At 45.0% G+C, this 24,416-nt stretch overlaps 1 protein-coding gene across 1 annotated transcript in view; it reads left to right on the top strand.

Moving 5' to 3' along the window:
• The first annotated feature begins 9,983 nt into the window (after nucleotides 1–9,983).
• LOC136099659 (TOG array regulator of axonemal microtubules protein 2-like) overlaps nucleotides 9,984–24,416 on the top strand; it is a 29,851-nt gene continuing 15,418 nt past the window's right edge. Inside the window, exons 1-9 of the mRNA XM_071805925.1 lie at nucleotides 9,984–10,112; nucleotides 12,309–12,443; nucleotides 13,369–13,604; nucleotides 15,127–15,287; nucleotides 16,553–16,599; nucleotides 18,445–18,635; nucleotides 19,585–19,723; nucleotides 20,663–20,818; nucleotides 22,919–23,060. Coding sequence (XP_071662026.1) covers nucleotides 9,986–10,112; nucleotides 12,309–12,443; nucleotides 13,369–13,604; nucleotides 15,127–15,287; nucleotides 16,553–16,599; nucleotides 18,445–18,635; nucleotides 19,585–19,723; nucleotides 20,663–20,818; nucleotides 22,919–23,060 — 1,334 coding nt within the window. The 5' untranslated portion in view covers nucleotides 9,984–9,985. The remainder of the gene's footprint in view (nucleotides 10,113–12,308; nucleotides 12,444–13,368; nucleotides 13,605–15,126; nucleotides 15,288–16,552; nucleotides 16,600–18,444; nucleotides 18,636–19,584; nucleotides 19,724–20,662; nucleotides 20,819–22,918; nucleotides 23,061–24,416) is intronic.

The following is a 24,416-nucleotide window of genomic DNA, read 5'->3' as shown; positions in this document are numbered from 1 at the left end:
AGACAGACAATGGCCCTGCCTATGTTAGCCAGAAAGTTAGAACTCTTCTAATGAAATGGGGAGTGAAACACGTTACAGGTATACCTCATTCCCCAACAGGCCAAGGAATCATCGAGAGAGCACATCAAATGATTAAAGGGTATTTGAGCAAACAGAAGCAGGAAGAGTTAGATTGTCAACAGCGTTTAGCAAAGGTGTTGTTTACCTTGAATTATTTATGTTTAACTGGAGACCATGAGGAGCCTCCTGTGATCATTCATCATTATCAGATCAGACTAGGAAGGAAAAACACTTTACCGGAATTCATGGTGAGATATCGTGATCCCACCACTGGATTGTGGAAAGGACCAGTACCTGTTATTTTTAATGGTAGAGGGTATATGTGTCTCTCCACAGATCAAGGTCTATTGTGGGTTCCAAGCCGAGCAGTAAAGCCGGAGTTGAAACAAACTCAACCAAGTCAACTCCCTGCAGCAGAACCCTCGGAGGTCACAGAGTGAGGTGTAACCTTTGCATTGATTTAGCTGTGACATGTATGCGTACTATAGTTATATAAGTAGATCTTTAAACACCACTACCTCTTGAGTAAGTTTATCAACACCCAGCACATCGTTTGTTATAAGTTGAGTATCTTTAAACCAAAGTTCTTGGAATTTGTTTAATCAATCCATTGCGATATTTAAATGGCAATGGAATACCTCAGGTTTATTGCAAAGTGCACTGTTTATGTTGATTGTTATTGTTATTTATATGTTATGTATAAGTTGTTTTTTATCACATATCAAAGAAGGATTAGAACACACAGCTAATCAATCCTGGCTTGTCCAAAAAGAAAAAAAAAAAGGAGGAATTGTGGAGAGTCTCTGGCTGTGTGCTGTGAACAAGCCAGGGCTTGATGCGGCTGTGCTACATGGAAGGATTTCCCTGAGACACCAGAGACAAAAGGAAAGTAAACAGAAGCTGCTCTGCCCTCGACCCAGGCTGCAGGAGGGGCATTGCCGCTGCCCATGAACAGTCTGTGAACAGTGCCCTGCAGCCAATCACCATAGTGGGGGGGGATGAGTGACTGTGAGTGTAACCAATTGTAGCCTGCACTTGCCGCATGGCCTTTTGGTATAGAGTATATAAGGCTTGGAAAAACGTGGTCTCGGGGACATTGATATTCAGTGTTGTTTAAGAGTTCATTAAAGAGTATGGATGGTAAATTCACATTGAATTAGACTCCTTACTCTCGCCCGGCCCGCCCGTTCGATCAAAGAGCTTATGCCGGCGTCTGGATTCGTCGAATTTACTACCACTACACACCACTATTTTATGGTAACGCCTCTAGCTGACTGCTGCGCCAGCTCTGTTAGATGATGCACACATGTTTAGGAAGAGACAATTCCCTCCCTTAAAGGGTTTATTGCCTTAAAAGTAAACACGGAGAAAGGTGAACAAGCAGCATTTCTGCTATGCTTGCTTTGCAGACAGAGGCTGGAGCAGATTAAGTCTTACCTGAAGCCTGCAACACGGCTGAGGCAGAATTTTTCTTGTGTCTGCTAAGGTCTAAAGCAGTGCAGGAGTCTGAGGGCAGTCCTCTGCCTCTTGTTTGTAGCAAAAGCAAGAAGTCTTTCAGGAGAATTCTCCTGTTTCATGCAGGAGATGGCAGATTTGGAGACCCATTTGCTGCAGTCAGTTCATTTTCTGCCATTCTACAATATATATAGGGTTGTTATTTTCTCATATATGTGGTATGGACTTAACACGATCTGAGAGGGGCTTCAAACTCACACTGCCCAGCTGAGCCATTTGCCATGCAGAGATGTCATCAAATCCTGCAGCAAGGGGGCTGGAAACATCCCCCTCCCTTTTATCAGTTTCCAGCAGCTGCAGACTTTGCTGTTTGCTCGCACGCTGTGCAAAGCTTTAGGGATGATTCTCACACAGTGGTTGTAGGTAGGCAGGGAGGGACCAGGAGCACAATGTGGTTCAGAGCGTGTCCCTGCCTGAAGCTCTGGGTGCTGCTGAGGTCCCTTGGGTGCTTTTGGCTGCAGCACTCAGGGACCTGCCTGCCAGCCCTGCAGGCAAAACATATTCCTTGCATCTCACGCTCAAGATTTCTTCAGAGAAGGGGTTGCTATGCAGCCTTGTTTATTCCTGGTATGTGACACTGTTTGCTTGCTGAGCTTGTACACCTGGAAGGGGGAGCCTGCTGTCCTCCTGGAGAAGGGGTCCAGCTTGACAAATGGCCATCCCTGCTTCCAGTTTTGGAAACACAGGGTCTGGAGCAGAAGAAATCCTCGTTCCCTTGTGGGTGGCAATCCGCAGCAGGGCTTTACAGCTCCTGAGGGCATTGCAAGCTTAACAACGTGGAGCAAGATTTCCAAAGTGAAGGACATGTGTGTTTGTGAAGGAGGTTGGTGGACAGCCCTGTCTCCTGTGCTATTGGTTTCTCAGCAAGGTGGTGCTCCAGGGGGGCTGGCAGTAGCCAGGCAGAGGGGTTGCTTTTACTCTGCTCTGGTAGAGGTTGCTTGGTGCAAGCATCTTTCCCAGAAAGCAATAAACTCTGGGAAAAAGAGTTGATGATTTTTTCTTTATTCCTTCTCTTTTCAACAAATTATTTCAAAAATTCTTGAAACTGTTGCTGTGTGACAGAGAGTTTGGGTGTCAGTTAAAAGAGACACAGTCCTGGGAAGTGTGGAAGGAGAGCGATGCTTGGGGTGGCAGATGGAAGGAGGGGAGAGGACAGGTGGGAGCTGCAGTGCAGATGCGGTGGTTTGTTGACAGGGAAGCTCCTCTTCATAAGAAGAGCAACAGCCTGGCCTCTGCCACGCAATGGGGAGCAGAGCAGGAGCTTCCACCTGGGCTCAGGTGCTGCTCCAGGGCTCCCTTTGCTGGTATGTGTGGGCAAATGGGCAGGTCTCCGCTCAGCTCCTGCTCCAACTCCCCTTGCTCTGACTGGGGCCAAAAAGCAAAAACTGCACTGTTTGTCCTTCCTGGCTCATACTTTTATTTTCCAGGTAGAATTGAGGAAAGTTAAAATCAAATCAACTTTCTGACTCAGCCCCTGCTAAAGATTAGGTCACTGTTTATGGCTTCTGGGGTGCTGGTTCATCTGTGCAGGATGGTAATCGAGTCTGCTCTTGCCAATGGTTTAAACTGTTGTGTTTCACGAAGTTTAACCTTGGTGATTTGCTTCAAAGGATGTGGGGGAAAAGTGGAATCTTTTTACTCCAAGCAAAGAGAGAAGTGAACCTTAGTGAGCTTACAGGCTCTCTGATACGTAAATGCCTAGTCCCAAAGCAATATCACTCTGATCAACAAACTTGCCTCCAGGTTAGCTTCTGTTTTCAAAGCTCTTTATTACTTAAAGTATAAATCTCTGAAAATTTGATCTGGGAAAGATGTAGGAGGAGGATGAGGAGGGAAGATCCAGAGTATGACACATCTCAAATTGCTTCTGGGGTGCAGAGATGTCAGCCTGCCACAGCAGCAGAGGGACGACAAACCAAACTCTCTGAAGGATTGAGATATAGGGACCCTGCTCATTATCAAAGTGTTTGCTGGTTACTTTCTCCCTCTGCTTCTCTCTTTCTTTCTCCAGAGACAATGCCTTTGCTTCACTTTTTTTTTTCATTCTATTTCTTCTTGGTAATACACCTAACAATTAGCTAGCTGGGGCTCTGCTGCAGAGACCACTGCTATAATGACAACAGTAACTGCTCATATTAGCGTAATATCCATCATCCCAGGGCCTTTGAGAGCTTTGCAAAGCTTCCAGGCATCATTTGCTATTTTCTGTTGGAGGATATGTAAGAAACTAAAGCTGACATTTTAAAAATCTGTGTCCTGCAGAGGTCACATTTATAAGCTCCTAACAGTTTTCTGGCCCTAAGATTTATGTTTCTGAGCCTTCTTTTTCTCTGCAGGCCAGTGAATGAATCGTCAGCAGAGCAAGCCCTGCCTCTGCATTCTTCCACTTGTCATGCCGTTCCTTGGCTTCGCTCACTTTCGGACATTGGAAGTGATGGCAGTTGGGAAACATGGTGTTTTCTCCCAGGTTAGTAAACCCAACCATTGCAAGTTTCGTCAGCCAACTCTACAGCGTTGCATGTCCAGCTCTGGCAGCTCCTTTTTATCCTCTTCCCTGTAAGTTCTGCGGTTTGTTGCAGAGACAGGCTATTACTCCTTGGCCTCTTAGTGGCCTCGGGCTCATGCAAGGTAGATGCTGCCAGCTGGCAGGTATTGGAAAATAAACATTTGTCCACCTTGACTGAAGGTCCTGCTTTGGGTCCCCTGGTCACCGTGGTGTGGGGCTCTGAGCAGCAGATCAGATGCAAGAAAGCCCCTGTGTTTAGCAGGCATCAACCCGTGGACACTTGGGCACTCCAGGGATTTAAATGCCTGTGGAGTTAGGTGATGCCTTGTAGGTCAGAAGAATGGAGATTTTAACTATTTCAGTGATACCTGAATGGTGGACTTAGGACCTGAACAAGACAGAGGTGCTTGAATACTGTAACAGTGGGAACTGTTGTATTTCAAGGTTCATACGGCACTAAGAACAGTACTGGGATTTCAGTGGAATAGATGTAAAAGCAATAAAACGGACAATTAAGCTGGTCTTGTTACAGGATATGGTCTTGTTTTAGTATGTCAGCCCTGCACCTCATGCTCCCAATGCTTGTTACTCATAATGAAAAATTTCAATACAGACCTCAGATCCCATGCTGCAACTGAACGAAATTGCTTCAGATCATTGAGAATTTCCCTGCCTGATGATTACACAGGAACAGGACAGAGCCCTGTCATGGTTCAACCGTGATAGCCACTCACTCACCCCCTCCCTCTCCCCCCCAACAGAGGAGAGAATCAAAAGGGAAGAGAGAAACTTGGGTTGAGATAAACACAGTTTAATAAAATAACAAAATAGTAACACACTACTAGTAAATGTGTGTATATATATATATATATATACATATAATAGAAATAAAAGATACTCAAGGCAATTCCTCAGGAAGACACCAAGCAGCCACTCCTAGGAAACAGCACCTGTTCACAGAGAGAGAAGAAAGAGGAACAAAGGCAGAAAAGCTCAGAGGTCTCTGCAAAATGGCAAAAAGCTGAACTAAACATCCTGCACCAAAAACTCCCCCGGCTCCGGAAAAAAAAAAAAAAGAGAGTACGAAAAAACCCAACGTGTGCAAGAGAAAGCACCAGAGAGAAAGAGCAGAAGAGCCCGCAACCCGGAAGATCCTGACTTATCTTAAATATGTGGCAAGATGCTAGTGCGATGGAATACTCTTATTGATCGGTGTGGATGTCAGTCAAGCTCTGCCCCATCTCTACCCCCTTCCTCACTGCCTCACACCTGTGGGCAGAGCTCAGAGTGTCCTTGGCTCTCAGCCCAGAGCAATTAAAAACATTAACTCTGTCCTGGGGTGTTATCTCTTGCTCTCAAACTAAGTCCAAATAATGAACATGCTAGTTATAAAAAAAGAACGGTTTCTAAATGCATGAAGAAAATTTACCCATTTTCAGTCAAACCAGCAGGGCCCTTAGAATGCTCACTTGCAGTTATCTTGGATTTATGCAGCTGTTTGTGGAAACCTGCTGTAGTTAGCATGCTTGGCATTGTTCCGTGCTTGTATGAAAGATGTGTGGAACACTATTCAGGGCCCTACCAGGAGAAAACTACTGTCCAGGGAATGTATTTTAGTAGCCCTGAGAGATGGCTTCACACAGGAGTACGAGGCAGGAGATCCCTTTCCCCGAGGCTACTGAGAGGAAGGCACTGATGAAGACGAGCCAAATATTTCTAAGGAAAATGCTTTTAGAAGAAACAGACGTGACCTGAGAAACAGCTGATCTAACATTTCAAGACATGGGCCACTGGTTGGACTTAATATGAGGATGCATCTAGTTCAAGGTGCTGATTGTGACTGCTTCTGTACCCAATCCTTGAGTGTTGGGCATCTAGGGCCTTCATCCACGGCAGAAATCCTATGTGCCATGAAGACCCGCTCTCAGAAGAGACGCAGCAGCTGATTGTTGCATGCTTTTTCTAGCACTAGCCCCTGCAGTGAGGACCTCTCTGCATGAGATGCTCTGCAAAACCCTGCATGGGCTCTGGATCTCACTTTTTGAAGGTTTTCTTCAAAATGTCTAGGTGAGGAGGGGAAATGTTTCGACGCTTTTGGTCGAGGTTGGGTTACACTCAAAGCAAAGGTGTGTCAGTGTACTTGGCTCTTTCTCGTCTCATTGTGTCATGCAGTCACAGGAGCCCACAGAGCAATCGATCACCCACCTTTGGGGAATGACCGCCCTAGGCCACATCTCCAACAGAGACCGTCGCAGTGCTCAGTGGGAGCAAACTTGTGTACAGTACTCAAATAACCGTGGTGTCCAGCACAACAGCTCATTAGAGCTGGCATGAGGGATTGCTCAAGTGCTTTTTGAAGGAGCTAATGAGGTTTGGCATTCAGATCAGCTTATTCCTAACTCTTGATTTGCTGCCCTGGGTAAGCTGCTGCTTGTGGTAACTCTTGTTTCATGGTTGAGCAGGCCCGCTCTGCTGAGAGGCAGCCATTAAAGGAATTTTCAATAGGGGCATTAAACTTTTAAGATCTTCTGAATGAAAGCTGAGGGCAGAACTTATAAAAAAAGCATCATGTGGGTGATGCTTTTAACATTACATCTTTGGTGTGTGCCAATTGGTTAATATTGTTAACAAATTAAGCAAAATTAGTAACAATTGTTAGTAAATATTTGAGAAAGCAGTTTGCTGGTTCAGAAATTCCTCAAAACAGTAAGTTCAACGGTAAGTGAAAGGAGATTTTGAATGTGTAATCCTACTTGCACCATCATGCAGAGGAAAGATACAGGAGCACTTCCTGAGAGCTGTGCCTCTAACCTAAGCAGCTTTGACACGAAGAACATAGAAAAAGGGTGAGAGATACAATTAGTAGCCCAGGGATCTGACTCGCAATTCTCCCACAGGTCTGGGGAAGCTGCCCAGTGCCACCGGGCGATGGCTGTTTACTCCATGTAAAAACTTCATGTTAAAGATGCATTAGGGCCCTGTAAGCTGAAATCCACTGAAACCCCAAACAACTGTCATCACTCCAAGTCAATTTTATCCTAACAACAACTCTCTGGCTGGTGAGATATTTGATTCAACTGCCACAGTGGCTCCAATCCTGATGGACTCTGCAGGGTTGTTGGTATCAGCATGTCTCACGTAATGCTACTGTATGTTTACTGCTCTAGGAAGCTACCAGAGAAACAGCTTGTTAGGTGGGAAAGAAAGTAATGGTAGCATTAAATAATCTCTGTTTGAATTTACTGGTTACTAATGATCCAAAGAAGCTGAAAATCCCAGAGGATGCATTTCCTTTCGATTAACCCAGCAGAAGGATGACAGGGAGCACATTTACTGTTGACTGTAACATCACAGGGCCTGGAGCTGTTCAAATGCAGTTGTATTCCATTTTTTCCTCTCCAGAAAGCCATTTTCAAACACTTTTTCGCTTTGTAGGGAACCTCTGCCACCGTTCTCCTCTGTACAGAGAATGGCACCAGCTTGTTTTCCGATCTCCTATCAGTAGTGGCAGAAGATGAGTCCTGCACACCCAACACTTCCCCCAGGCTGCAGACAAATTGCTCTGCCTAATGATAATTCCGGTTACAGTGGTTTCAGTGCAAGGGAGAAAGGGGTTGCCCTGCATAGCTGTACATTTTGGGTTTTCCATATCATGTACCTGGTCTGAATTAGGAACTATGCCCTGAATTTAGGCAATTAACCCTGTGGAGGCCACAGAGGTGTTGTAAGTAATGCCTTTCTTAGTTGCACTTACAGTGTGTTAGCATTTAGGTAGGACAGCCTGGCAGAGGAACAGACCTGAGGCATGGAGAGCCTGGCTTTGTGGTGCAGGGTAAATGAGTGGCAGAGGCAGCCTTCTCCCCTAGCTACAGAATACACTCATCCTGGTACTTACAACTTTATCTTGGGCATTTGAAATACCTTCAGAAATGTGGCATCCTCAGCTTCTTTTATGAGGTGATCTTAATCAGCCAAAATTGCCACTGGCATGTTTCTTAGGTATTTATCCTATGCAGTGAGATGAAAGAAAATATACCTTAATCCCTGCTTTATGCCCTAGTCCAACTCACAATTATAACTCCATTGCTTGTTTTAAAGTACGCAGTCCAAATAGACCTACATCTCTATTTTTAAAGGTATTTCGTCCCTGCCTTCCATTTAAAATAATGGGAATTAGCCTCTAAAAACCCTCTAAGCACCTTCATTCCTTGACCTTAAGCTGTCTCTGTGAATTTATCAACACTAACAAAATAAGGGTGAAAGCCAGAACTGGCCTGACTGTGTCAGTTGACTCCAGCCTTTCTGAAATCACTTGCTTTATTCCAGATGAACACTTTGACAGCTTTTGAGCAGAGTTAAATCTCTTGAGTAGGAGGTGGAGGAGTACAAGGCCTTGCTGCAATATGAACAATTTCTGTTGAAATTTGCTTGAGGATAGCATTTTATCTGACTATAAGTTTGACTGATAGGAGGGTACCTAAAGTCTCTGTACAGGCATTCTTCGTTATTTGTTTGAAGCTTACAGAATACATTAATAGGAACCTGCCTTTGCTTCTTCCATCTAGTGCAGAGGCATTTTTCCTTCTGTAATAATTTAACTGAACTGTTCTGTGATTGATCCTTCTGGCTGCACTTAGCTAGCATGTGATAGTTGTTCTGTTTGCAGACCTTTAGAGGCACCTATGAGTGGATTTTCAAAAGCAGCTCACATTGGCATCCTTCTATACTCACTGACGTTTGTAGGAATTTTACTGCTGGTTTATCATCCTGACCTCTTATCCTAAGGTACACTCAGCAAAATCCCCTCTTACCTCTCATTTAGGCCATAAGAAACGGGTTAATCCATTTAAGGAAGCAAAAGCCCTGTATGGTGACTGAAGTACCTATCAGAAGGTGAAAAGAAATCTCTAGAGTTTCGAAGTGAAAGCAACCAAACTGTTAAGGAAACGGACTGCAGAGACTGAGGCTGAAAAATGTCACATTTTGCTGTAGCACTAACCTGAAGGGCTAAGCATAAACTTCCTTTACTCTCATATACCCTGTGCACTATAACACTGCCTACAACTCCTCGAGCCCCTTGGGATGTGTGCTTGCTGATGTGAGAATGGCAGGTAGTTTCTGGATAGCTAGCAGCCCTGACTATGGGTTGTGCTGTAGCCTCAGGCTTGCTGAGGTGCTGCAAGCATGATAGATACCTCAGCAACGCTATAAATGTAGGCAATTCAGCTACAACAGCAGTTGTTTCAGCTGCTTTTCTTCTTCCTTTCCCAAGGAGTGGCAGATTTGGAAGTATTTGGCTTGTGGTTTGAGTTGTGGCTCAGAATTACTCATGGATGTGTCAGAAAATCTTACCTACCCCTTTCTGCAGAAAAGGAGTCTTGCAGACTGGTGGAAAGTGCTACAGATATGAGTTACACACCAGTCTCCACTATCATCAGCCTTGTAAACCCCCTAAAATCCAAGTACATTTGTATTAAAAAAGAGCAAACTATTCTATCCCCCATTTTTCCAGTTGTTCTTGGGGTAAGTCCAGCATGACATTACAGCTCTTTGTACCAAATGTGTGAAACGATGCTCCTGCTGCAGTGGCAGCAGCACTGAGGTCAGTGGGAACAACCCTGAGACACTGTGCTGGGCCCAACAGCACTGGGCCTGGTGAGAGACTTGCCTCTGCTGCCGTGCCCATACAGCCATGGGGAGAGCAGCTGCTGGGGTAGAGTTACGTTACAGTAGTCTTTGTCCAGCGTTTGTACTTTATGGCTATGATTTTGACAGAACGTGGAAAATGTAGCTTGAATATATCTTAATGTTGTTTTGTACGCAGGAACCCTGTAGGCAAGGCAATGCCAGGAATCGGTGGCTGTCACTTGCACTAGCAGTGTTATTTTTCCATGCAGGTTCCTGATGCTGCAGGGGAACCCATCAGCAGCTGTATCAGGCCCACCGACCAGCAGCACATCAAGTAGAGTTTCATCTGCAAAGAATCCATTGCTCCCCCCCACCATGGCCACACAAGATGATTTCACAGCAGGTAAAGGGCTGCAGCAGACTGGAGACTCCTTCAGTTGGGCTTGTTGCAATCCTGTTTCTGCAGCTTTTGCCTGGAGGATGTTTGTCTGCAGCGGCAGTGCCAGTGCCCAGGAATGCTGCTCAGCTCAGGGAGGAAGAGCGTGTTACAAAAGCTGCATTCAAAGTGCTGATCATGAGACCCTGGAGATGCTGGCAACTGCAGCAGCTATTCTTCATGCTGTACAAGTGAGAGGCCAGCCTTAGAGGCTGGGGAATGGGGAAGACATTGAACAGGACATGAGGCAGGGAAACATGCTGTGTATAATCTTGAATTTTCAGGAACAGCCAATATCAGAAATTTTGGGGGGCAGGCTATGTTTTTGTTGCTTTTGGGTGTCTCTGCAGTAAAGAAAGCAGGGAGTAAAGCCCTGTAATGGTGAAGCAGAACAAAGGAGAAGATTTGGATGGACAGTTTGTGTCCTGCAGATACAATAATCAAATACGCCAATGGGGACATCTAATGCAGAGTGCAAACCTTCTTTTAGTTATGATACCTAGTGATTAATTGTTTGTGTCCTAGTATTTTCTTTGTTGTGAAGAGAAATCTAAAACTAAACCAAATCAAAACTCAATCCAAAATGGAGTGGGAATTACAGGAACGAAGGACTTTCAAACTATTATAACTTCAGAAAGTATCTACTTATTAGACATTGCCAAACTCTAGAGACCATTGTGGGTTGTCTACACTTTGAAAGGAGAGGAAAGAAATCCTGCAGTCATGGATGGACAACTAGCAAATCATATGCAAATATGTAGAATGTTGAGCTGTCACAATGCTGGAATGCAAGTGCACCAACCAACGGAATCATTTGAGGTTACTGTCGTGGGTGACTGCCACAGTTTGCCACGGTGCAGTGTTTACCTCACTTAGAGTGCAGCTTAAGAGAGCGACAAAAGGTACTCTGCTACCTACTGCGTGAAGGAGATATCAAGGAGAATTGGGTGAGAGTTGTTTAGAGTGATTCATATGGGGGCAGGAAATGTGAAAGGGTAGAGGGAGGCCCTCCCGTTGAGTCATGAGGTTCAGAAAGGATCCCCTTGCTTTCTAAACTCCTTCTTGCAGAGGAGTCTAGGTGTGGCTAGATCCAAACTTAGCCCCAGACTAGGTCAACAGTTTATGTCTAAGAGACACAAAGGGTAAAGGAAAACAGGCCAGGGATTATAGGTGTTTATGGCGAAAGGATTATATGGGCACATGCAATTCTTTATATTGCTTGCCTAGGATTTAAAAGTTTCACCATTCTGCATCTCAACCTGCTTATGTCCCCTCATGCAATTATTCAGTCCAATAGCATTATTTGAATCTGAGGTCTTCTTGCTTCTCATTGGATTCTTTCATCGTCTTCAGACAGGCCTTTGTTTTGTTTAATTGCAGACATGTTTATAGTCCATAGCCACTTTGTGCTGGCCTTGAAGGCATTATTTGGTTGAAATGAATCCTGTTTCGCTCAGCAAAGTACAAAACCGGCCTTGTCTTACGTGTCCATGATTGTCTGTATCTGCTTTTGTTTTCATTAAGTAGATACAAGTTCAGTGAATATGAGCAGAACTTTACAACATACAGTTTAAGATTTCAGCAAATTTAGCTTACTAAGTAAAGTGAGACAGACAGTATCTTAAAAATTACACAACCTTATAATCTAGTGATTAATTCTATTTCAAATGCATTTACTTGAGCTAAATGATTAGTATAAAACTTAAATTTGTGCTTATCCAGTGATCAGTGAATAGTAAAAGATCATTGCCCTACAGCCACGCTTGTCTAGCAGAGACAGCTCACTGTAGGCTCACCCAGGCTGTCATATTTATGGAATAAAGTGGTTGGCTTGAAGTCAAATTGCATACAGTGGGAAAGGTCTGCATGAGACTCCTTGCACCCACAACTTATCATTGTTCACTCTGCCATTCTATTTTCTTGTGGGTTTCCTAAAATAAGTTCTTGGCCTGGCTAAAGCTCAGGCCTTTGTCTCCTTTGGAGCCTGTACCATATTGCTGCTGGTGTGGCTGGGTGTAGGTTGAGAGCACACATCACAGTGACCATTCCAGAGGCCAGGACTAGTGTGTTAATCTTCTGTGAAAAAAAGTGTCTGGTGGTTTTTTTTTGTCTCCATATCAAATGTTGTGAATTTGAGTCTTTTGTACTGTTCTTATTTTAAAGCTAAATACCACACCTCAATTGCTGTCTACTACGGGAGCGTTCCCAAATTCAAACCCAGATACAAGGCTCTGCGAGGCAGAAGCATTGATTCAAACTTGCGGTTTTGTGGCAGCAGTTGGACTACTGAAGAAGGAGGTGAGGATGGAAGGGGGTTGAATGTGCAATGGTCGCCTCAGCCAAATGAAAAAAAATAAAAAATCAGGGAGAAAGGGTCCGTGGAGGTCAGTCCTCATGTGCTGGCTCTGCATCAGAGTAGGTGGCTGACAGAGAGCTGCAGATGATCCTGTCCTCCTTCAGTGGTGCATATGGCATCACATCTCGCTATCATTAGTTCATTACGCTTTCTCCTTCATCAACAGTAGCCAAATCACTACCACTGCCAGCCAGGACAGGGATTGTGGCCCAACTGCCATAAATCAGGCATCCTCTCCCGGATGACTGGGCCAGTGAGGCTGATGTGCATGACTTCAGCATTGGGCAAGGAGGTGACCACCCCCACCTTTCTCACCAAGCCTCGACCCAGGACCCCCAAGAGAGGGAGGCAAGCAGCGCTGACCCGGGTACCATCCAGATCAAAGACAAGCTGAAGATGAGGAGGATGTCTGACGGTCTGTCAGCCTCATACAGTGGTAAGGCGGGAACCTGCCTGCTCTCCTGTGGGAAGAAGGGTCTTTTCCCAGCCTAGAAAGCTAGTGCACATTCCCAGGGAACAGTTGTGCCCCCTGCAATAACCTTCCCTGTTGCTGTAGGGGTGTACAACTGTGAGGCAGGGAGAGGAGCAGGAGAGTGAATGTGCAGGTGAATAATTCTGGATATGCACAGGTCCATGGGCTCTCTGTTATTCGACAGGAGCTCAGAGGACCAGGATGCTCCTCTGGTGGCTCTGTGGGAGTGCCTAAGTGTTGTCCACTGGCCTGCTTCAAGTGGCTGCCAGCATGAGCATATTTCCCTGTGCAGCTATTTAGAAGTTTCCAATAAATCTGTCCAATGAAATATCTAGCTTCAGGTGCTTTATGTTTGCAGTGCTGCTTCTATTATGCTTTGTGTCTCTGCTTTGCAGGCCTGACTGACTGTGATGACCCTGAGGGGGTTACCCTGAAGCCAGTAGTTTCCGGATCACCTTCCCCGAAGCTCCTGGAAACCTCCAAGACTATGTCTCCCAACCAGAACAGACCTATTTCCTCAGAGACCTGCATGTTAAGCGATGGAGAGCAGGAGCATGAGGAAAATGACACAGACTATGATGCCAGTGATGAGGATAACACGGAGCTGATGTCAGAGAGTGAAGGATGTAAAGTAAGGAAACCAAGCCAAATCATGTGTAGTGGGTCTTCAGTTTATTTCCAGTAGGCAGAGCTCTGAGATCTTCTTTTTCTGCAGTGTGAGCCCAGGGAAACAGCTGAGCCAAGAAAGTGCTCAGCTGGACATTGTGCTTCAGGCTGTTTCTGCAACATGCATGCTGCAGACTTGATGTCCTCAGTCTGTATCAATAGGAGAATAGTTTCTGTGCTCTCTAGTGGCTCCTGCTGTGTTTTCTGACTGAGAACACACCAGCAATGAATCAGAGCAACTAAATGTGTCTCACGTGGTCAAGCATGTTCTTCTACAGTTAGTAAAATCCACGTTTCTGTATACATGGTATAATAGTTACTGTTGCAGACACACCAGTGTCTTTGTGGCTTTTTATATCAGCTCTGTCTGGTTTAGACAGAAACAGATGTTTGCTGGTTTTTGCTCTAGGTTCTCTCAGTTTTTGAGTTATACAGCCACGTCCTTCTACAGGGTTATCTCTAATAATGTTTTTAGAGTTCAGTGGCTTCCGTGCAGCTTCATTATCTCCCATGGTTCTGCCCAGGGATAGGTGAAGGGAACTGCCAACTCTGGCCATGGGTAATGGAGTCCAGACTCCATCCACTTTTTCAGGATGGATAGAAGCTGCAGTTGTTTTGGGTTTGCTGTGGTGGTAAGGAGAAGGCAGATGAAAAACAATTTTTGTAAACTGGATAACCAATAAAAGGCTAATGTATTTGATTTCAGCCTTGCAGATACAGGGCCGACTGTATCCCTGACATTCGCTCTGTTGGTTTCACTGGAATTTGAACAGGTCTTGATTTGGCTCTTTATCTGTGACAAGAATGATGGGATACTAAGGAAGGGTGCATGTCTGCCTCCACTCCCTCCATCCCCTTCCTAGCCATGGCAGGGAGAGCCTGAAGTAATTTCAGCAGGCAGAGACACAGAGCTGCAGGGTGGGAGCTCTGCTGAACTTCAGAAAATGATGGTGAGCCTGAAATTAACTGTGTGGGAGCTGGAGAGCACCAAGTATCCAGAGAGCACAGTAGAATCTGGGCCAAAGGGCTAGTAGGGGAAAGGCAGAAAGCAGAAAAAAAAAGATGGGCTTGAGGAAAGCAGGTTTTGTCAGCCTGCAGAATGACTACGTGGGGACTTGGCTGGAGTTCAACAATGCCTGGTAGGTGCTTTAGGGACGAGAGGCTAGTGATCTAAGCCCATTCCCTTACCATCAGAAAGGCTTATAGAAGCAATGGCATGCAGAACATCCTTACGTCGAGCAGATGGATACCAGGTGGGAAAGCAGCCACTGCTAGAGAGGTGAGTGAGAGGAGAGAGCTGGCAACAGCATGGGGACATTGTCTCTCCCTCATCACTTCCCTTTACATCGCCCATCCTAGGTCAAGTTGCTCCACCAGTTTGACTTTTTTTTTCCTGGTATGTCCTAGCTAAGAGCATGGCTAAACTACTTCTGGCATCAACGGGGAACGCTGGATGCTCCAGCTGAGCACTGTTCTACTATTTCCAGGCTTCCCTGCTGCATTCGTATTGCAGTGGTGACAATGGGAACAAGCCACGGGGAATGGCTTTGCTTTCCCCGATCCCCGAGTCAGCAACATCTTCTGATGGGACTCCTGACAGTGCTGCAGGCTCTCAGAATGCGGATTTCGAAGAGGCCCCAGAGATGAGGTAAGCCAAAGTGTGCGCTTCTCCAATATGTTTTTCATCTCACACTTCTCATCTTGTGAGATTGTTTTCCACGGTCAGTTCTTCAATATATTTATGCAAACTTCTGTACTTTCACCACTTTCTGTATCTCTGGTGACCAGCACTGTGTCAAAGCCAACATCTAAGATTGGCTCTAAGCAACTCAACCAACTCTCACCAACTCTAAGATCAACTCAAAGCCACCTCTAAGATCTTGGGTAGTGGGGCACAGGAGGAGGCAGGACTTAAGAGGAACTTAAAAGCAAGTCCTCTGCTGAACTCTGATACTGATTCACTCTGTAATCTTTGTGGCACCCTTTGGGAACTGTATTGCATGGATCTGAATACAGCATCTGGTTTTGTGTGTGATCTTTGCCAATACCTGTACCTGCAAAGTTATGTTAGGGCAAATATTGACTATTGTAGAGCTGTCTGTAAATTCAGATGCTGCTTCTGTAAGCATCAATTATAACTTCTCTGTGTCTGGGCCTTCACTGTAAAATGGAAGCCCAGATAAATCTCTGTTTATAGATGTCTAATTCTATAGATGCCTAATATTTGCATATGGTTTTAAGATCAAAGGGTGGAAAGTACTAGAGAACAGTTATGGGGCTGTAACTGATGGAAAGATGTTTGCTTCGATATGCGTGAGGAAATCTAGCTGTCAGCTTTATCCTAGTTATAACAATAAATAAGGAGTCATAGAAATATAGTTCCAATTCAAAAGCTTCAGCATAGCTTTTACAGTGCAATCTGAGTATACTTACCTACCAGCTGAGTTGGAAAAACCCTTCTTCTAAAAAGAACAGGGAGGTGTAAGATTATTCTCAGGAGACAGCAGTGGTATTTCCACGTGTAACAAGATACTGCCATCAGTTTAAGGCATGGCCAAGCAATGTTAGGCTTCTACAGCACTATAAAGGTAGCTGCACTCAATACAGACTTATGGCTGGCTTAACATCTCTTGCTGATTCAGAAAGGATGCATGAACAGTGAGAGCCACTCAACTCCGAAAGCAGAGACAGCAGAATTGGATAGTTAAGGCCCAAATTGAAATCCTGTGTTTCAGCTGGAGCTTGACCAGTTCTGTGTGACTCCAGCAGCTGAAAATTTAGTGACAATTAATCACCTTTGTGTATTGTTGGTTTTATGGGTTGCATTTTCTCCTTCATCAGATGGATCTTGCTAAGGAAGTTTGCCTCTCCTTCTGTATCCTCATATATTATTTTGTCCTCAATTTTCTTAAGGTCAAGATCAGGCAGCAGAAGTGAAGAGAAGACATTTAAATCTCAAGGTGGGTACAGGGCATGGTTGCCCTAAAAAGAACATAGGTGACTCATGGATGGCAATGTGAAAATTCAGCTGAAAACTGTCCTGTAACTTTTTTCATTCTTTGATGCACTCAGATGGCTCCTCAGAGACCAGCCACTGGGAAATGTGCTCTGTTGATCCAGTGAAAATGACTCCAGCATGGAGTTATGAATGGCAGGAGCTAGAAGAGTACCTTGGGGCCCTGCAAATGCACAGGAGGAAAAGAAAATGTTCCCCTAACTCATGCTTATACCTTTTAACCCCCAGCATGCTCTCTAATGTCACAAAGATTAGAGAAAAATGAGGCATTTTGCATGAAATGAGAAATGTGCCCACTCATTCCTCCAACACTTGAAGGAGAAAACCTTATCTTGAGCAGCTTCTGAACTGAACCCTTTCAGATCTGAAGTAGATTAATCAGCAGAGCCTATTTTTGCATTGGAAGAAATAGTGAAACCTTGTATGATAGCAAGTCCTTGTGAATTTTCCTTTTACAAAGAGACTTAAGGATCCAGCCTACGCAGGACCTGAGCTCTCTGTCCTTTTAAGTACAAGCCTAAATTCAATGCTGAGTAATGAGGTTTCCTTGTTGCAACTCATTTACCCCAAGTCACATATCCTGGGTTTACGATTACAAATCTCTTCCCCCACTCTATGTGCATATGTCAGTATTGCACACTGAGGCTGGGTAGGAGATGCTTACTGACTTTCCTCTGCTCCCTGCCTTGCGTTGTCACTAGCAATTAGAGTTCTGCAAGACAAAATCTGGTGTCTGGTGCATCTGTGTCAGCCAGTACTTCTAACCTGAAAACCTCAATGACACCGTTGCTGCCCCTTTGCCGTCTGTGGGTTTGTAGCAATAGGAGAGATGGGAATTTGAGAAACAATTGTGCTGATGCAGAAGAAGCAATAAGATCCACTGGTCCCTCAGCTCAGTATTAGTCCTGACAAATAATGGGCATTCCCAATAGGAATGATTCCTTTATTGCTGATATGCAGCTAGGATGCTGGGTGCAACTAGGGAGAACTATTGCTGAGCAAGTAATGTGACATTTTTGATGGATACATTATAGACTAGAAATGAGATATATCATTAAACCATCTTTCTCTCTCTTTTGTTATTGACCTGACCATTCTGCAGGGAAAAAATTCCTGATTTAAGAAAGTTATTCCTTTTTTACTGCTTGGCTATCACATGATTTTATCATCTGTGAAGCCATGTAAGGAATGATTAGTTCTCCGAGTTTTAATAGCTCTTTTTGGAGAGTATTTCAGAATGAGCTGTACTGTGCTATTCCCATTAAGAAAATCAGCCTTTGGTGAGTCTGCCCAGAAAGTGGGCTGACCTACTGCAATTTAGAATGAAACCCCTTGGGGAAAATGAATTCTGGCTTCAAGAGCACAATTCTGCTTTTGGTAACACTCTAGCAATCCTAAGCTTTTCTTTTAATGCCCTCTAAAATATTCCAGCAAAGAGGAGGAAATGTTAATTCTTACCTCTACAAAGACTATTAAATATAGCTATTAAAACCCAGTAGTTCTTTAGTAACTGGGGAAAAGAGGATGTTTACTAAAATCAAAATGGATAGGAACAGAGACAAACCCTTTTGGCAAGAGCAATCTCCATCTCTCTGTTCTTCTCTATCAAACACAGCTGCTCACCAGAATCCAAGGGCTGAGGCCTTTATCGCACAGTAGGTTTGAGTCTGGTGGCCAACAAAGCAATGTCATTTCTGCTGCCAGTGCAATATGGTAGTACGCCATCTGTTTGGAAAGGTGCTATCTTCCTTACTGTTATCATACACGATCTATATCCTTGTCTTATCAGAGGTCCAGACTTTGGAACCCATTTTGCCTCCTATCAAGCATCGCGTTGCTCGTGATGTGAAGTCTGCCAGACGTTTGCGTGAACCTGTGGTCCCATTGCCAAGCCTTCCACTCAGACAGGCCAAGGAGACAAACCATCGTGAGAGGCCTCGCCTTCTGAGTGTCGATGACTTCAAGATCAGCAATGAAAAGGTAATGGCTAAGGACAGGGGTGAGCAGGCTTCCTTTTCAATGACTGTTCAGTGCTTAGCACAAAATGTCACTGAAAATCATAATCTTCCCCTCTTGCGGAGCAGATTCTATTTGGAATACATTTGACAACTACAGAGCAATTACTTGAGTATTTTCCCTGGTGCAGAAGTCACTGGTTGAGAGGCGGTGCTAAGGTTAGGCAAAAAGCATTCTTTATGTGCGGAGGCCGATTTAGAGCAGATCTGAATGGCAGGGCAAGTTACACATCAGTGAACATGTGCACAGTGCATGCTTGGAAGCACAGAAGCAAAGATTATAATGTTGAATGCAAGGAAGGCTGCAGAATAAAATAGAAGACCTTGCTTTTCCTTAGTTACCTTTCTTGCTGTATCTCACAGCCATCTCATTCACAGTTTTTCTATTCAATAAGACCAATGTTCCTCCAACTTGTTTTCACATGACTCCTTTTTTGGACTCTGGGTTCTCAGAGAGCAGCTGAGTCATTCAGAAGCAAGGAAGTGAGAAGCAACTGCAATTACTGGCCATGACTGTTAAGAAACAGCAAATTACCTCTCATTGCTGGTTATTGCAGATGGGTTTTGTTCCCCTGCCATAGCCTGTAGGAACTGAACCACCTGCTCACAGTAAGGTGAGCTCTTAATCTGTCTTGGAGCGCTGCTATGACTCTCTTGGTTCAAGCAGGTCTTCTTGACATAGATTGAGAAACAGCATCTTGGGCCAGTAGAAGGTTATGGCAATGGAGTGTTACATATCACTAGCTGTAATTGTCTGCCAAGGTGAGGGAAGGAGGAATTCTTCTGAAACTATTGAGATGTATATGGAGCTGCAGTAAAGAAGATGACACGCTACCACTGTGTTCCTGATGAGGTGTTGTGTGTGGTTTGTGCATCTTTTTTCATGTGCTATGATTTATTTCCATTGCAACTAGATCCGCGTTGTCTTGTGCAAGTCAGCTTACAATAAAATGAGAGAGAGGAAGATTGTGCTTAGGGAGAGGGAGGAAGAGACAGAAAAGCCCTTGCAGCTCCCTGCACTGAACACTGACCCCAGGGATGCAGCCAACAAAAGTAAGTGGTTGCAATAGTTGTGAGCCTTTTTGTTTGCTTGCTTGCTACTTACTACATAGTGTTGCAAATGTCTATGAAATTGGACTGGAAGGCTGTTAAACTTGCATCTGAGTGGAAGCTTACACAGGACTTATTTCCACTTTTCAAAGAAAAATACAGAGGCATGATGTGTCTTGCTCCCGGCCCATACTGAGTCAGTCACAGTAAATCACTTTCCCCACTTCTCCTATGAAGTCTTTCAGACTGGATAATTCTGTCTTGCAAACTACACTGGGGATTCAGACTCTCTAATTGAGAGTAGCCTCCAGGAAAGGTGAATGGGTGAGTCCAAAAGAAGGCTTTTCAACCAAGGTGCCCCTGGAAGAAACAAAATCAAACTGTATCTAATTAAAACACAAAATATCTTGCTCACATGATAGGACAGATTATCCTGCTCACCCCACTCCTTGCTGAGGAGCTCACACTATAGAGCTGTGCTGGAGCCCTTAGCCAGAGCTTGCGTTTCACCCACATGAGCAAGCAGCATTGCTGACTTAATTGCAGCTGACAGACTCTGATTGTACAGCTGCACGCACTACCTTGAGCACAGCAGCAGCAAACTTAAGTGTCAGCACTCAGCCCAAGGGCATCAGACAAGGTTCTCTGCTCTTTTTCTTGCTATTATTTTGTGAAGTACTAGTGAGGAGTGCTGAGGTGGGAACCTCTAGAATGTAACTTCCCTATCCAGCCTCTGAAACAAGAAAGCAAAAGAAAAGCAGCACTGAGTTTTCCTCATTTCTTACGGAAAGCATCACCACATTGTGTGATCATTGTCTGGGATAACAAAGAGATGTTACCCAGCTCCAGCAAGACTTCTAGCCCTTTCCAAGCCCCCTGTTGAGGGATAGTCCACCCTGTTCAGATGTTTCCTCTTAACAAGATCCTTTTTGGTCTCTGCAGGCTTTGGCCCACCACCTGTCAATGGGACAGCTCCCAGCATGCGCAATACAGGCAAAGAGAGCACTGGTACTGCTTTGAGGAAGCGGTTCAACAGGCCCGCACTGCCCAGCATGCCTGTCATCAACAAGAACAGCAGCGTCCCACGCAACTCCTCAGGTGAGCCTGCTCCCCTGCAGCCCCCACACCAGTACGTAGCACAAGGAGCACAAACTGCCTCACTCCTCAACCACAGGTAAGATCTCAGGTCCAAAGCCTGTTCAGAGGACTGAGAGCAAACCTCCTTTGGATCCATTCCAGCTCAGTGATACTGGAGCAGTTGGTGCTTACACATCCACTGGGAAGTTGAGCTGCATGAAGTAGGGGTAAAGCCTTAAGCTATAGCTTTTGCCAGTACTGATAGTCCAAAACATAACACTGGTGCTGGGAAGCAGCTGTAACTGCAGGACTGAGCTCCAGTACTGTCTGGCAGGGTGTGCTCACCATGCACATATGTCTACCACCATGGTCAGTTAGCCTGTGCTGCTGTCTGGCTCTGCAGCCAGTTTTTCTACTATCGCAGCAAGGGCTGCCTCTTCATGGAAATTAGAGAAGTGATACATTCATTCTATTGCATCTAGAAGTGCTTAACGACTTGTAGCATCTCTCATCCCACTGCCTGCAATGCAAACTGGGAACAAGCAGTGCCTGTATTTCCGACTGTATTTTGGTCAGCCCACCCAAATACAGTGGCTCTCTGTAGCAGAAGACGTACATGAGAGGTTACTGGTGCTCCCAGGCTGCTCACTCCCTGCAGCAAATATGCAGCAGATAGTGAGCATACTGATTCTCAGCTCTCCTTTGTGGGTGGCCTACCTTGTGTTATGATCCTGAGCACCAAGAGTTAGGAAAAAGGGAACTAAGAATGATATTTTGAATGCTCCTTCCTAGTGATGCTACTCCAGTTTTCAAAACTGATCAGAACTAGCCTGACATGGCTCTCCGTTCACCTCGAATATAGTTGTGTATATGCACATACTTGTGCATATGTACATATGTCACTGATGTCAGTGATAGTAGTATTGGTAACATCCAAATTAGTACCCATCTGAATATTTTTGATTTTACAGTTCCTCCATACTTCATAGAACACGTAAGGTAGCATAAAAACACTACAGAGTCCATAGTAGTGCCTAGATTCTATGTAATATTTATACTCAGTACTTTTAGACAGCTCAGATGTTTACGTCTACACTTTAGGAAATGAGCTTTTGCAGGCAATGCATGAAGTTTTTGACCTACAATGCTTTTGATGATAAATAGGTTTCATAACAAATGCATTTGTCATCTGAATGTTCTTATACCTGGTATATTTATCATCAAGAAACTGTATTTGCCAACAATTTGCATCTATATTTACATATTTTTATTCTCAGTTCACATTTGGAAGGCTTTTTTTTTGTCACAACTATCAAGACTAGGAATTGCCTTTTTCCACAAGAGAAAGCTTAGGCATTGCATAGTTTGCAAACAAATACATTTGATGACAAATAAATTTCACCTCAGCATCTTCAAAATACAGCCAATGGGTACCTCTGAAATAGTAAATATTCCTCATGCTCGGAAAATAGTGAAATCCATAAACTACTACTTTCCCAATGGTATGCTAAAATGTATGTGCACTTAGCTGCCTGCTGTCCAGAATAGTTGAGATAAATGGGAACAGAGGTGCTGTCAGGCTCAGCAGGTCAGGTATCACTATTCCCTGGCACTTGCTCCTTGTGGATTTGACCAAGCCCAGCAGGACTTGGTTGTTCAGGCTTGGTGCTCGCTGGGGACAGCTGGAGATGTTTCCTCAGAAAGTTACAGGGTCCCTCTGTCCTCACTGCCTCAGGTCACAGCAGGTGATACAGGGAGGTATGTGCACATCTCAGGAGCTTACTCCTGGGGTAGCAAGTCCTGCTGAGCAGCACTGGCTCCTGGTGAGTGTAAGCCCTGCAGCACTATCAATCTGCAAGCTGGCTGTGGTACCCATCCAGATGTGGGAGCTGGCTCAGTGTGTGCAATTTTCAGGTTCACACAAGGAGCTGATGCCCAACTGGGGATGAATGTGAGATGGTTGGGTGCTGGAAAAATGAACCAGACAGCAGGGAAGCCACTGAATCAATGCCAGTTTGCGCGCATATGTAATCTTGGCTGGGGACTGGGTTGCCATCTGCTCGGTGGCAGGGTGCCTCACCCTGGGGTACGCAATGCTGATGTCTGACACTCTCCTTACAGTGAACTCACTGTCGCCCATTGCTCTGGACTCCTCCAAGGGGAGAGATGAGCCAGAGTGCGGGGACGCCCGGGAAGCCAAACCCTACCCTAATGCACAGCAGGTGCTGCTCAATGCTCTCACATGGCTCAGCAGCGATGACTGGTAAGAAAGCCCCCTGTTCAGTCTTTCTCCCTCTCAGTGTAAAGGTAAGTTAGAACCTTTTTTCTAGTGCCTCTGAGCCCAGACATCCCAGATGTCCCAAGGGAACTACTGAAACCACTCCAAAGTAATCACAATATAAAGATGTGAGAGCAGCCTTTTATTTGCCTTGGTCCATAGCAGTCTTAGAGCCACAGCAGGTCCCTGCTGTTTCCTAGGTTGGTTTTTTGCTCCACGTAGCTGCAAATGAAACCTTCAGGGAAGAGAGAAAGTTGACAACAAGATGATTTGCTGGCTGAAGCCAGAAGCAGGATGGAAGTGGTCTTGAGTTTACAGATTTGGGTGCCTCAGGTCACTGGCCCGGGTGGGACTGAGTAAGGATTTATCTCTGGTCCTCCCGCAGCTAAGTTCCAGAAGCACCTATGGGGAGTTCCTATTTCTGAGAAATGGACTGAGATGTGGTACGGAGTTTCTCAGCCTGTCATTTCCCCTGAAAGCCTTGTGGCAGAAGACAAGTAAAAAGAAAAAAAAAATCCTTCAGGAATCTTGCACTTTTAGAATGAAACTTTTTCTTCTTCACTGCTTAATATGGGCCAAAGATGTTTTTGTTGATAATCACAGTGTGTCCTGAAATTGAACACAGACAGGAGGAGACTCAGCAAATTTCAGGTGATATTGGTTTTCCCTTTGATTTCTGAGTCAGCATATGTGCACTAAGGCTCCATTCACACTGGGATAACCATGAAAAGTCTTCCATGATGTACCTCCTTGTGCAATATCACTTTGTTTTGCCCCTCTCTCCTTTCTCTTTCCCACTCCTGTTTGATGCCCTGTGAGGTGCAGGGAGCTGCTGCAGGGTCTGGGTTACATTCAGGGACCCCAGTGGGGGTGGATGCCCAGCCCTGCCCTGCCGCCCTGGTGAACCAGTGACTGTAACATGTCTTCATGTAGCTCAGGTCCTTCACTAAGAAAATGCTGAAAGAGGTGGGTTTTTACTACTTTTAAATAACATGTTGCTGTTGTAGGTGTTATTTTAAGTAGGGATTTTCTGGAAAATCCAGCTTTTTGTCTATTCTTGCCCAGGTATGGAGTATTTTATGACATGCTGTCTTTTTTGGGGGAGGGGAGGGCGAGGCTGTGGGGAACAAGACTAAATTGTAGAGTGCAAACTCAAGCTATGGAGTGGCAGTGAAGGCTCTCCCTCCTGCATTGCCCTATGGGGATGGCGAAGAGGGAAAACGCCCCAGTAACAGCCAGACGGGGCTGTTTCTCAGACACAGGGTACAGGGAGGATGCAAGAAACAGAAACATGGCACAGTCTTCCAGCTTCTAGGAAGCAGTGACATAGAGACTTTGTGT

This window comes from Patagioenas fasciata, chromosome 3 (assembly GCF_037038585.1).
Source record: "Patagioenas fasciata isolate bPatFas1 chromosome 3, bPatFas1.hap1, whole genome shotgun sequence".
In the NCBI taxonomy this organism is placed as follows: Eukaryota; Metazoa; Chordata; class Aves; order Columbiformes; family Columbidae; genus Patagioenas; species Patagioenas fasciata.
Note: the sequence above shows the minus strand (reverse complement) of the source record. Positions and strands in the feature narration are given on the sequence as shown.